At 40.3% G+C, this 14991-nt stretch overlaps 2 protein-coding genes across 3 annotated transcripts in view; one reads left to right on the top strand and one right to left on the bottom strand.

Moving 5' to 3' along the window:
- The window catches only part of glyr1 (glyoxylate reductase 1 homolog (Arabidopsis)), a 121839-nt gene that overhangs the window by 51419 nt on the left and 55429 nt on the right, over positions 1-14991 (top strand). The gene's annotated exons all lie outside the window — the stretch shown is intronic.
- On the bottom strand, positions 6889-13540 carry smim22 (small integral membrane protein 22). Its single transcript, XM_061712915.1, has 4 exons — positions 13451-13540; positions 11600-11762; positions 10063-10136; positions 6889-7204 (listed from the first exon to the last, which is right to left on the bottom strand). Exons 2-4 carry the CDS (start codon positions 11727-11729, stop codon positions 7157-7159), a joined length of 252 nt encoding a protein of 83 aa, XP_061568899.1. The 5' UTR covers positions 11730-11762; positions 13451-13540; the 3' UTR covers positions 6889-7156.

Below are 14991 nucleotides of genomic sequence, written 5' to 3'. Positions count from 1 at the left end.
CTAAAGACATCTCACATTCCTAATTAACTGAATGATAAGCTATTTGTGTTGTCCGTCGGCGTTCGTCTGCTCTGTGTTCATATTTATTTTCTTCTTACATGTGGTTGTAAACCTGTGACGCGAACACTAACCCACCCTGAAGAGGTGATTCATTCCAGTGTTATTCTGTTGTCTGTAATATGAAATGTGGAAATAATTTATCTGTGCAATAAAGTAATTGGAACTTGTGTTTGTTTTCCGGGTTACGGAGGTCCAACCATTCTGTTGGTGTTTCAACGATGGACGTTTCTTTTGAGTTTTGAAAGATCCTCGTGTTCGTTTGTCTGGTGAACCATAAGAAAACCAGGGAACAGAATCAAAGTTACCGTATTTTCTGGACTACAAGCAGCACCTGCATACAAGCCGCATCCACTATTTAAAAAAAAAAGAAAACATTTATGTTGTTAGATTAGATATTTACTACATGTACAGAAGGATTCTGAACTGTAAATGATGTACATGTTTGTACCTAAATAGATCTTTCCTAACAGTGTCTTTTAACACGGCAGCAACTTTGCTGATTAAAACGAGACAGAACCAAGAGAAAATAACCAGTATTTATTTATCCATTTATCTGTTTGAAATCTGCTTCTACTTCTATCTGCTAAAGAAGAAGTAGCGTATTCTTCTTTGCATTTATTTAGTCTTAGTTTTGATTCTAATTCCGGTTAGAGCGCCCCGAGCGGTGGAAGAAAAATCCACAGAATAGAAACCTTTGTATAAGCTGCATGGTTGAAAATCTATGAAAAAAGTAGCGGCTTATAGACCAGAAAATACAGTAATACAAGCTTTATTATATTATGCATAATGTTTTCCAGCCAGAGGTAAACTTTTCTCAAACCACAGAGGTAGGAGAGAAATGCACACGGTGGTCATCAAACCAGTCATATTTATACTGAAAAAGGAAGTGTTTTGTACGTTATAGGAGCCGATGTTGAACCTTATCTGGGAGGTCAACTGCAGTGAAAGAAACTTAAACATGTCACACTTTCAGCCATATGTTTTCTCTTATCTATCTCTAATCCGACATGCCAGCCAAGCAAAGATCTACGACGACCTAAACCCAGAGAAAAACAGGAGGGGATTCATCAATCTGAAACACCCGTTCCTCTGCACCGTCCTCACCTAAAGAAGAACTCAGTTAATCAGTCTGGTCATAAAACAGGAGGTGGTTCTGCACTGAGAGCAACCACCAGAGTACAATCTCATAGAAAAATAAACCCTCATACTTTTAACAATTTCATAAAATCCCAACAGTTTATTTGAGGTTATTTGCCCTCACTGCGGGGGATCGTTGGGAACGTGAGGGGAAAAAAGCAAAGAATCACCCCAGACGTGTCTCATGTCTCATTTGTAGTCAAAAAATCTCAAAAAAGAGTCATCACCAGAAAAATAACTTATTTGACAATTTTCACCTGTTTCAAGTAAATTTTCACTTGAAATAAGTAGGAAAATCTGCCAGTGGAACAAGATTTATCTTCTTATTACAAGCAAAAAAATCTTGTTCCACTGGCAGATTTTTCTACTTATTTCAAGTGAAAATCTACTTGAAACAGGTGAAATTGTTGTTTTTTCCAGTGATGAGTCTTGTTTTAAGTGTAATGAGATTTTTTTACTAAAATGAGACAAATATTCTTGTTAAGATTGTGAGTTTTTGCAGTGATCCATTTTACTTATCCTGTGAAGGACAGAGTCATATTGATAAGTTCAGAAAAGTGTTTTTTATTGTAGTGTTTTGATGTATTTGATGTAAGCCCAGTGGATATTTAAAGCTTACAGAAGGCTGCATTTAACTGCTGCTATGTCATTCCTGCAGTATTTCTGCAGGTGTTTTGGTCACTGCTATTATTTGTAATATATTATATTATTGGTAATCAGCACAAATTATCTGTCCCCGTATGATAAAATCCACCATCACCCCTGATTCTTTTTTTACAACTTGAGTACTGACGGCAGCCGATGGAAAAGCCCTGCTGAGAGTGGTGGATGCTGCAGCCAGAGTCACCAGCACTTCCCTCACATCCATCCAGGACATGGCACACAGTCGTTGTCTATCAAGGGCAAACTAAATACTGGGGGATCCCACCCATCCTGACCGTGGAAGGTTCCCCCTCCTGCTCTCAGGGAGAAGTTTGTGAGCAGCTGCAGAACAGCCAGGCTCCATCACAGTTCTTCCCCACTCCATAAGACTTTTAAATAAACAGAACCCGTTCCCTGTCTGCCTACAGTACTGCAAGCAGTGTTTTAGTTTTCAGCCTAGTGTCCTTATCTTTAGTGTTTAGAGTTTTTAGTGTTTTAATTGCTTTGCTTTGAGCCAGTGGCAACGACATTTCAGTCCACTTGTACTTGGACTTTTGTTATGACAATAAAGTGAACCTTGAAGAAGAAGGAGCTCGGCTGGGTTTTACAGGCATCCTCCTGTCCTGGCTGATGACCATCACGTGGGATTACCATGACTTTGAACCCTTTAAAGCTCTGAAATAAACAAACACCAGAACGATGACTCTTAACCCTTTAAATAGTCCGACTAGAGACACCTGAAATGTTAACAGGACACTTTAGTTTAAAGGGGACCTATTTTTAGTTTTAACATATATAAAGTGATCTCCCCTCAGCCTGACAACACAGAAAATATGAAATGCCACGAAATTCTGCAGTGTCTGTTCACCCCGCCCTGCTGAATCTTCCAGTGTCATGTGACTTCTACGAGCCGTTCAGAATCAGCGCCTATGGTGACGTCACCGTAGGCGCAGAGGTTCGGCCTCCGCTGCTGAAACCACGCCCACAACCAGCTCCGCCGGCTGGAGCTTCAGCCATTGTTTGGAAGCGGTGACTGTTTCCACAGCGAGGGACAGTTTTTGCGTCAACATTTACCCTCATAAAAGGATCAGTACCAACAGCACGGACCCGGCAACTGCACACGAGTCAGCGGTAAGTGACGTTCATTTTTTATGTTATTTATATTTATCTACAAGTATGATCTTTGCATGGGCTACGTATTTAGCTTAGCTCCGGAGCACCGGGGCTCCTCACCAGACCGGACCAGTGAGCACCTCCGGGCCCCCGGTGGCTCCAGTGTTCCCTAACGGAGTGTTAGGTAACACCGGAGCTCTTTTAGTAATACATTTTTCTTCTGTTTATGGTTTCAGATCTTCCAAGCACCTGAACCTTCAACGACACCTTCAGAAAACGCACAGTCCTTCCTTGAGCCAGCAATAGTGCATAAATGTTATTTATATACAACTTATGTTCTTTTACTTTTTTAACAATAAAGTTGCCATTTGTGAAAATTCAGTGTTGTGATTTATTTACAGTTAACATGATTCATTTGTCTTGTAACATAAGAAATGAAATGATGAGGAATCGGAGTAAATAACTGTTAGTGTGAAGACGAGGTGACCCGGTCAGGTGACTAAAGGCTGATTTATGGTTCCGCGTTACACCAACGCAGAGCCTACGGCGTAGGGTACGTGTCCATTTAACGCAGAACCGTAAATCAGGCTTTAAGATCCGTTTACACCGTGTAACTGCATGAGAGCGTCCTACTATCCGAGCTGCGTGACATCGGACGCTCTCTGTCCACACTGAAACTGTTAAACTCTCTCTGTCCACACTGAAACCATTAAACTCTCTCTGTCCACACTGAAACTGTTAAAACTCTCTCTGTCCACACTGAAACCGTTAAACTCTCTCTGTCCACACTGAAACCATTAAACTCTCTCTGTCCACACTGAAACCATTAAACTCTCTCTGTCCACACTGAAACTGTTAAACTCTCTCTGTCCACACTGAAACCATTAAACTCTCTCTGTCCACACTGAAACTGTTAAACTCTCTCTGTCCACACTGAAACCGTTAAACTCTCTCTGTCCACACTGAAACCTTTAAACTCTCTCTGTCCACACTGAAACCATTAAACTCTCTCTGTCCACACTGAAACTGTTAAACTCTCTCTGTCCACACTGAAACCGTTAAACTCTCTCTGTCCACACTGAAACCGTTAAACTCTCTCTGTCCACACTGAAACCATTAAACTCTCTCTGTCCACACTGAAACCATTAAACTCTCTCTGTCCACACTGAAACTGTTAAACTCTCTCTGTCCACACTGAAACCGTTAAACTCTCTCTGTCCACACTGAAACCATTAAACTCTCTCTGTCCACACTGAAACCGTTAAACTCTCTCTGTCCACACTGAAACTGTTAAACTCTCTCTGTCCACACTGAAACCGTTAAACTCTCTCTGTCCACACTGAAAGCTTTAAACTCTCTCTGTCCACACTGAAACCATTAAACTCTCTCTGTCCACACTGAAACTGTTAAACTCTCTCTGTCCACACTGAAACCGTTAAACTCTCTCTGTCCACACTGAAACCATTAAACTCTCTCTGTCCACACTGAAACCATTAAACTCTCTCTGTCCACACTGAAACCATTAAACTCTCTCTGTCCACACTGAAACTGTTAAACTCTCTCTGTCCACACTGAAACCGTTAAACTCTCTCTGTCCACACTGAAACCATTAAACTCTCTCTGTCCACACTGAAACTGTTAAACTCTCTCTGTCCACACTGAAACCATTAAACTCTCTCTGTCCACACTGAAACTGTTAAACTCTCTCTGTCCACACTGAAACCGTTAAACTCTCTCTGTCCACACTGAAACCATTAAACTCTCTCTGTCCACACTGAAACCATTAAACTCTCTCTGTCCACACTGAAACCGTTAAACTCTCTCTGTCCACACTGAAACCGTTAAACTCTCTCTGTCCACACTGAAACTGTTAAACTCTCTCTGTCCACACTGAAACTGTTAAACTCTCTCCGTCCACACTGAAACCGTTAAACTCTCTCTGTCCACACTGAAACCGTTAAACTCTCTCTGTCCACACTGAAACTGTTAAACTCTCTCTGTCCACACTGAAACTGTTAAACTCTCTCTGTCCACACTGAAACCATTAAACTCTCTCTCCACACTGAATCCATTAAACTCTCTCTGTCCACACTGAAACTGTTAAACTCTCTCTGTCCACACTGAAACCGTTAAACTCTCTCTGTCCACAATGAAACTGTTAAACTCTCTCTGTCCACACTGAAACTGTTAAACTCTCTCTGTCCACACTGAAACTGTTAAACTCTCTCTGTCCACACTGAAACTGTTAAACTATCTCTGTCCACACTGAAACTGTTAAACTCTCTCTGTCCACACTGAAACCATTAAACTCTCTCTGTCCACACTGAAACTGTTAAACTATCTCTGTCCACACTGAAACTGTTAAACTCTCTCTGTCCACACTGAAACCATTAAACTCTCTCTGTCCACACTGAAACCGTTACTCTCTCTGTCCACACCGAAACTGTTAAACTCTCTCTGTCCACACTGAAACTGTTAAACTCTCTCTGTCCACACTGAAACTGTTAAACTCTCTCTTTCTGTCCACACTGAAACCGTTAAACTCTCTCTGTCCACACTGAAACCGTTAAACTCTCTCTGTCCACACTGAAACCATTAAACTCGGGGCCAGTTAGGACAGTCCAATACAAAAAAATAAAGCAATGGAATTTATTTTGTCGCTGACCCTCGCATGGGACACGTTCGGAGCCGCTGCTCTTCTTCCAGAGCGAGGCTTTGTCTCCTCCCCTGCTACACGTCATACAAGCAGCCAATCAGCACAGAGCCTCATTATCATAGCCCCGCCCCCTCAGAATCCCTCATAGAGAAGGAGGTTAGAAGCGGTAAAACTAGAGACATGCCCACAGGCTGAATTTCTGATTTATGTAGAAAAAACAAGCTTTAGATTGTTTTTAAGACTTTCAAGGCCTGTTTAAAATATACATTAAATGCCATAATAGGTCTCCTTTAAGACATTACTATGATAACATTCACAGAACAGATAATACATTTTATTTATAATGTATTTATAACATTACTGAGAATCTGAAAGTGCTACAGTTTGATAATTAAAAGGAAACAGCATAATAAAATCAAGATAAGAGATAAAAGGGATAAAAAGTCAAGACATGACAGAAAAGAGAATAAAACAATTAAAAACAGCAACTAGGGAAAAAAACAACAGCATTGTTTAGGGATAAAATGCTTTTCTAAAAAGAAAGGTTTTTAGTCTAGCCCAGATTCATTAATAGTTTATTTTTTAATGATTCATCTGCATCAGGATTCTAAAGCAACATCAGCTTGTTGCTAGTCAGTGTTTGGTAAATCATTATTTATGACTTTTATCAGTGTTTCAGTGACCTCGGTGGGTTTTTGTCTCTTCAGTGGAAGGAACCAGCGTTTGTCCACGTCAGCCTACGTCACACGCTCCAAACATCCTCTGGATACTGGTTTAAACTAGTTTATCTTGCAATAACAGCCTGACGTCTCTGGGAAGGTTCGTAGTTTACATTTTTATTTGTGTTGAGAAACATCTTTCTCTCTGCAGCCTACAAATCAACATTAAAAACACAGAATCCAAGTGCAAAAAAGTGTTTTCTTAATATTTCATTTACTATGTACAACATTTAAATTAATTTTTTTTGGCAAAAACAAGAAAGACTCACATGCAGGACTGTCTCAGAAAATTTGAATATTGTGATAAAGTCCTTTATTTTCTGTAATGCAAAAATGTCATACATTCTGGATTCATTACAAATCAACTGAAATGTTGCAAGCATTTTATTATTTTAATATTGCTGATCATGGCTTACAGTTTAAGAAAACTCAAATATCCTATCTCAAAAAATTTGAATATTCTGGGAATCTTAATCTTAAACTTTAAGCCATAATCAGCAATATTAAAATAATAAACGGCTTGCAATATTTCAGGTGATTTGTAATGAATCCAGAATGTATGACATTTATTTTATTTTTTTTAATTGCATTACAGAAAATAAAGAACTTTATCACGATATTCAAATTTTCTGAGACAGTCCTGTAAATCTAGAAAAGCACAAAAACAAGGCAGCAGGAGCTTCACGGGGCAGAGCTGCAGCTCAGAGCTGTGATTGATCTGGGAGTGGAATCACTGGATTACAGGTGGAAAATCTAATCAAGGATGGTGTGTTGGCACAGAATTTGTGTTTGCATCTCCGTCGGTCAGGTTTGGTCCGCAGATCCGCCGTCAGGGCTCCAGAGCCATGTTGTCGATGCCGACCTTCCGTCTGCGCGGCTACGGAGGAAACACTGTTGTCATGATCAGCGTACATTTATAATGTATTTATAACATTACTGAGAATCTGAAAGTGCTACAGTTTGATAATTAAAAGGAAACAGCATAATACAATCAAGATAAAGAGATAAAAGGGATAAAAAGTCAAGACATGACAGAAAAGAGAATAAAACAATTAAAAACAGCAACTAGGGAAAAAAACAACAGCATTGTTTAGGGATAAAATGCTTTTCTAAAAAGAAAGGTTTTTAGTCTAGTCCAGATTCATTAATAGTTTATTTTTTAATGATTCAGCTACATCAGGATTCTAAAGCAACATCAGCTTTTTGCTAGTCAGTGTTTGGTAAATCATTATTTATGACTTTTATCAGTTTCATAGTGTTTCAGTGACCATGTTGTCGATGCCGACCTTCCGTCTGCGCGGCTACGGAGGAAACACTGTTGTCATAATCAGCGTACAGCAGTAATCCCCACTCACCCCGCTCAGCTGGGGCCTCATTTATAAAAGAGTTTGTAGGATTCATACTAAAAGTGTACGTGCGCTCAAAAGCCGAAAATGGCGTGCGCACAAAAAAATCTGGATTTATAAAACCGTGTGCACGCACATCTGCACGCAATGTTCTCTTTATAAATCACAGTCCAGCTGGAAGGTTGCGCAGCTGAATTCTCCTCATATCCCGCCCTCTACACGCCCATTTTGTACCATGAATGTTCAATGCAAAGTACTCCATGACTGTATTTGAATGTAAATGATGTGCAGCGGCTCCTGCAGTCTGTTTCTGCTGTGTCAGGATGAATGAGACGTGTCGAGCCACCGTGCCACTAAATTTCACGGAGACCGAGATGGAGATGTTGTGGATGAGGTGGAGGACAGGAAACCACATTATTTGGTGGTCACAGTAGTGACATCACTAACAGAAAGAAAGCGAGTGAGTTGCACGTCGTTGCTGCGCTAAAAGCTGTGAGTGCCACGGACAGATCTGTTGCAGAAAAAAAAACCAGTGACCGTATAGAAACGTAATTCTTGCCATCCCCGTCCGCTTCAGGATTGATTTTTAAGGTTCTTTTACTGGTTTTTAAGTGTCTTAACGGTCTTGGGCCATCTTATTTATCTGATCTGCTTTTACTGTATCAACCCTCACGGACCCTGAGGTCCTCTGGCACCGGCCTTTTAACCATTCCCCGAACCGCGACCAAAACCCACGGTGAGGCTGCATTCAGCCATTATGGCCCTTATCTATGGAACAGCCTGCCAGAGAACCTCAGGGCCGCAGAGAATGTTGATATTTTTAAAAGGAGGCTCAAGACACACCTTTTTAGTTTGGCTTTTATCTGATCTCATTTACCTAGTCTTTTCATCTAGTTATTGTGTTTATGTATTTAGCTCTTTTATTATCTTTAAACCTTTAATCAATTTTTAATGACTTTTATTCTATTTTATGTTATTTATTATTCATCTTAAGTTTTGTATAGATTTCTCTAACATTTTACACTTTTATGCATTTTTTTTTTTACTTTCTTTTAATCTTTTAGTTTTTAGCTCCAGTGTTTCCTCAGGGAGGTCGTCCACACTGGGAGGTGTGCCTGCTCTGCCCATGGGGGTGTCGTCATGGGGGTCCCTCAGGCCTGGGTAGCTGGGGGTGGGACTCCACCTTCTGTGTGGGGTCTGCCCTGGTCTGTCCGGGTTGGGGGGGTCTCTGGGGGGGGGGACTCCACCTTCTGTGTGGGGTCTGTCCTGGTCTGTCCGGGTTGGGGGGGTCTCTGTGGCGATGCTCCTTGTGGTCATGGTCGGTGGAGCCTCTCAGTGTGGACGGCCACCCATAGGTAGTGTTTTCCTCACCTGGATCGTTAGTGCTAAGCCATGTCACCAGGCCACTTACTGTGTGTGTGTGTGTGTGTGTGTGTGTGTGTGTGTGTGTGTGTGTGTGTGTGTGTATAAGTATGAGTGAGTGTGTATGTACGCGTGGGGGGTGGGGGTAGGGGTCGTATGGGATGTTTTAAATTGTGTTTTCTGATTGTTATTTTATTCTGTGTGTAAAGCACCATTGTGTTGCATTCATACTGTATGATATGGTGCTATATAAATAAATAAAGTTTAAGTTTAAGTTCATTGTAAGAATGAGCTGTACCTGCTGGACTCTACTGCCCTTACTTTTTAACAACTTGTTCTTTTTATTATTTTACCTCTTTTCTTATCATTTTCTTTCATTTTATTTGTTATTTACTGTTTAATTGTGTCTTGCTGCTTTTAATGTTGACGTAAAGCACTTTGAATTACATTATGTTGAATTGTGCTATACCAGGGGTCGGCAACCCGCGGCTCTAGAGCTGCATGCAGCTACTTAGTGCCGCCCTAGTGGCTCCTGGAGCTTTTTCAAAAATGTTTTTCCTTTTTTTCTTCTTTTTTTCTCTTTTTTTCTTCCTTTTTCCTTTCCTTTTTGATCTCAACATTTCGACTTTTTTCTTGACATTTCAACTTTTTTCTCAAGATTTTGACTTTTTTCTCGATATTTCGACTTTTTTTCTCGACAGTTTGACTTTATTCTCGAAGTGCATAATGAAAAAAAAATTTCCCCCCAGTTATAACTAATATGGCTCTTTCAACATTTTGGGTTGCCGACCGCTGTGCTATACAAATAAACTTGCCTTGCCTTAAACTCCCAGGGGTTGGATATGCCGCCACCATGTGGTCAGGAGTGGTGTTGAAAACCGAAGCTGAACATGCCAGGATGAACTTGGCTTGAATGGAAACCTTCAATCCAGTTTTAAAGGTCTTCCAACATCCACCTCAGACCAACATCCAGGACTGTAGAGCTCCAGTAGAAACAACCCTCTGTTGTTCATGTCCATGCGTTTACCTTCTCGTCATCGTCACAGCAGCAGCAGCAGCAGCAGCGGACGAGGACCAGGATGAAGAGCAGCAGAACCATCCCTGAGTTCCCACAAACACACAAGAGACGGCAGTGAGGCTTCGGTCTATATAGGTCCATACCAGTACTGGAGTTGAGGAGGATGAGGGGGGGATGGCATCCCCCCCCTGAAATAAAAACGGTCCAAATCAGGGGTCACCAATCCTGGTCCTCGAGGGCCGGTGTCCCTGCAGGTTTTAGATGTTTCCCTGCTTCATTGCACCGTGATACAAGTGACTGTGTCATTAACAGAATTGTGCAGACCTGGATGACAAGCTGATGATGAGGATTAATTACAATCAGGTGTGTTAAAGCAGGGAAACATCTAAAACATGCAGGACACCGGCCCTCGAGGACCAGGGTTGGTGACCCCTGGTCCAAATCATCCCCCCTGTAAAACTGCCATCCCCCCTTTCCATCCCTTATGTCATTTCATCAATGAATGTGGTTTTACTGCTATTTCAACATTTAGAGTCATCACCAGAAAAATAACACCTGAAAAATAACTTATTTGACATTTTTCACCTGTTTCAAGTACATTTTCACTTGAAATAAGTAGAAAAATCTGCCAGTGGGACAAGATTTATCTTCTCATTATAAGCAAAAAAATTCTTGTTCCACTGGCAGATTTTTCTACTTATTTCAAGTGAAAATCTACTTGAAACAGGTGAACATTGTTGTTTTTTCCAGTGATGAGTCTTGTTTTAAGTGTAAAGAGATTTTTTGACTAAAATGAGACATTTTAACTAGAAATAAGACAAATATTCTTGTTAAGATTGTGAGTTTTTGCAGTGATCCATGTTACTTATCCTGTGAAGGACAGAGTCATATTGATAAGTTCAGAAAAGTGTTTTTTATTGTTGTGTTTTGATGTATTTGATGTAAGCCCAGTGGATATTTAAAGCTTACAGAAGGCTGCATTTAACTGCTGCTATGTCATTCCTGCAGTATTTCTGCAGCTGTTTTGGTCACTGCTATTATTTGTAATATATTATATTATTTGTAATCAGCACAAATTATCTGTCCCCATATGATAAAATCCACCACCCCTCTGATATTTTTTACAACTCCAGTACTGGTCCATAGCCCTCAGCCGTTCAGATAAAAGTGAAGAAAAAGGGATTATTCCATAATTCCCAATTTTCCATGTAGAGTTTAAACAAACTGGAGTTTTAAAAAGCCCCTGCCCTCACAGACATGTCTCCCGCTGCGTTACGTCAGGCTGCTGTTTATACGGGACATTCCTGTGTTTATTCTGGTTAGAAACAACATTTCAACGGGAGACATGTCTGGACTGCAGCTATGACGGTCAAACACGCTTCAGGTTGCTATTTTCTACTTGCGTCTCTTCCTGCACCAAAACTATTTCAATAAATTGACCTAATACAATAAAGTTAAGTGAAAATCATTTGTGTTTTATTAGTTTCTGTCAAATAAAGGTGAGACAAAGTCCCAGTGTTTTGTGGAGACAGTCTCCCGCCCTCACCGATGAAGATGAAGAAGACGGCGAAGGAAGCGATGTCCCAGTCCGACTGGAAGAACTCCTTGGACTGGAACCTGGACACCACGTCATTGAACTGGTCCTGGAAGTCCTCCTGGATGTTCCTGTCCTCCATGTCCAGCTCGTCTCAGAAACACACGCTGAATCTCTGCAGGACACACAACATCTGGATATTCAACTAACACACACGCTGAACCGCTGCAGGACACACAACATCTGGATATTCAACTAACACACACGCTGAACCGCTGCAGGACACACAACATCTGGATATTCAACTAACACACACGCTGAAGCACTGCAGGACCACACAACATCTGGATATTCAACTAACACACACGCTGAAGCACTGCAGGACACACAACATCTGGATATTCAACTAACACACACGCTGAACCGCTGCAGGACACACAACATCTGGATATTCAACTAACACACACGCTGAAGCCCACAGGACACACAACATCTGGATATTCAACTAACACACACGCTGAACCGCTGCAGGACACACAACATCTGGATATTCAACTAACACACACGCTGAATCTCTGCAGGACACACAACATCTGGATATTCAACTAACAGACAGGCCAAAGTGTCCCATTCCATTACAGTCGGTCAGAACTCCATTTCCATTTCAATATGAGAACATTTTAGATAGATAGATCTATCTAGAAATAGATAGATCTGTAGAAATAGATCTATTTTATCATATATTATTTTACTGTTTCTATTATTTTACTGTGTCTATAATTTTACTGTTTCTATTATTTTACTGCTTCTATTATTTTATTGTTTCTATTATTTTACTGCGTCTATAATTTTACCGTTTCTATTATTTTACTGCTTCTATTATTTTATTGTTTATATTATTTTACTATTTCTATTATTTTACTGTTTTTATTATTTCTATTATTTTACTGCTTCTATTATTTTACTGCGTGTATTATTTTAATGTTTCTATTATTTTACTGTTTCTATTATTTTACTGCGTCTATTATTTTACTGCGTCCACATGAGCTGTACCTTCTAGATTCATTAGTCACACCTGTTTCATTATTTATTTTTAAACTGTATTCTGTCTCCCGCTGGTGCGTACAGGTAGCCCACAGGTAACCCCTCCCGCGGCCAGAAATCAGATTCTGGCAGGCAATCACTTTTTGGCACAACACAGGTGTTCTGCCAATCTTTGCTTCCTGCCGAGAAATGCTACTTTGTGGTTCTGCGCATGCGCACAGTCGATTTTCAAAGTTTGATTGCCACGCCCATCATGTCTTGCGCCATGTAAAATTGATAATATGGGATGTTGAGTATTTGATCCTTCAAAATACACTACCCATGACATGAATTGCATTACACTTTGTGAACATTATACGATAAAGAGGGAAAAAAAAACAATTCTATCGCTTTATTTGATATTCATTCGGTCATTGGCCTTTAATTAACCAGGCAGGTCATTAAGAACATTCTTATTTACAATGACGGCCTGGCAAGAGACAAGGACCACTTGGGGGGAAAAGGAAGTGGTTTAGGGAGTAAAACACAGTAAAATTGTAGCTCTACAAAGGTAGAAAACCATTCGGTAGCATTTTTTGGCAAAGCAGCAGAAATTGTCAGAACACGGGACACGTCTCCACCCAGAACTACAGAACTCCTCCAACAAATCCGAAGCTTCACCCGCTCATGTGTTTCTTCTCACTCTTCCCGGAAAATAAACATTTATTTGGCCACAGACTGAAGTTAACATGTTTAAATGTCGATGTCAACATAAATAAATGTAAAGGTTTTAGTAAATCCTCGTGTGAGCAGTTGAGCAGGTGCAGTGCGGGTACTCACCTGGAAACGCACTTTGTTCTAATGTTTTCTTCTGTTTGCTTCCTCGTCCGGGCGCGCGCTGCGCGTCCCCGAGCCGCACCTGTAGCTTCCTCTGACGCACTGACCTAACCTTTACCTTTACCTATGCAAAACTAACGTTTCCATCTCTGCTCAACCACAACTATCTTGTAAGAATAGATAGTAATAGTTTGGGTTGTATTTATTAATATATAATTATATTTATTATTGTTGCCACAGAGCAGCAACATTCATCTGTTCAGAAAATAACACTCAAACATAAACAACATTGGAGCGCTCTCTTCAGAAAGATGACTTCTCTTTGGTGTGAAATGTGCCAATAACCCCCCCCCCCCCCCCCCAAAAAAAAAAATACAAAAAAAAAGAAAAATAACCACGATCTTCAACTGTGCATGAAAGGGAAAAGCTTTAAAAAAAAATAATATCCGACCATATGACTAAAATTCAACTATTATATATATATATATTATTTTCATGGGGGACCCCAAGACTGTACACTATTTATATGCCACTATATGTGATATTTATTTTACAATAAACTGGACTGGACTACTAATTCCTCTGCACTCCACAAAAAAGGCCAGAGCAGACTCTATCTGCTCAGGAGGCTGAGGGCCTTTCTCCTGTGCAGGAGAAACTCCTGAAAACATTTTACGACACTGTGGTGGCATCAGCCATTTTTTACGGAGTGGTCTGCTGGGGCAGCAACATCACAGCTGCAGACAGAAGGAGGCTGGACAAAACGATCAAGAGGGCCGGCTCTGTCGTGGGTTGCTCTCTGGACACAGTGCAGGTGGTGGGAGAGAGGAGGATGATGGCTAAGCTGTCATCCATGATGGAGAAGGACTCCCAACCCATGAAGGACACCTTCAGAGCGCTGGAGAGCTCCTTCAGCGACAGGCTCCTTCACCCTAGGTGTGTGAAGGAGCGCTACAGAAGGTCCTTCCTCCCTGCAGCTGTGAGACTACACAACCAGCACTGCTCACAGTAGACCACATACAACCTGACAATAAATGTACATAAGGGAAATAATGTGCAATATCTTTCACTCACTGCAACGTGCAATTATGTAAATATCCATCTGTAAATATCCGTCAGTTATCTTTTTCATATACTAGTATCTCTTATTATTTATCTTTCTTATTATTATTATTATTATTATTATTATTATTATTATTATTATTATTATTATTATTATTATTATTATTATTATTGTATACCAGTTTACTGTTTATAGTGTTTATAGTGTGTTATTATTATTACTGTGTTATTACTTTTTCTATTGTTGCCTCTTGTTTTTGCACTATCCCCTTTGCTGCTGTAAACTGCAAATTTCCCCTCTGTGGGACTATTAAAGGTTTATCTTATCTTATCTTATCTTATCTTGTCTTATCTTATCTTATTAAAATAATAAAAGGCTTGCAATATTTCAGTTGACTTGTAATGAATCCAGAATGTATGACATTTTTGCATTACAGAAAATAAAGGACTTTATCACAATATTCTAATTTTCTGAGACAGTC

This window comes from Cololabis saira, chromosome 21, assembly GCF_033807715.1.
Source record: "Cololabis saira isolate AMF1-May2022 chromosome 21, fColSai1.1, whole genome shotgun sequence".
NCBI classification, from domain to species: Eukaryota; Metazoa; Chordata; class Actinopteri; order Beloniformes; family Belonidae; genus Cololabis; species Cololabis saira.
This window is presented reverse-complemented; position numbering and strand designations above follow the sequence as displayed.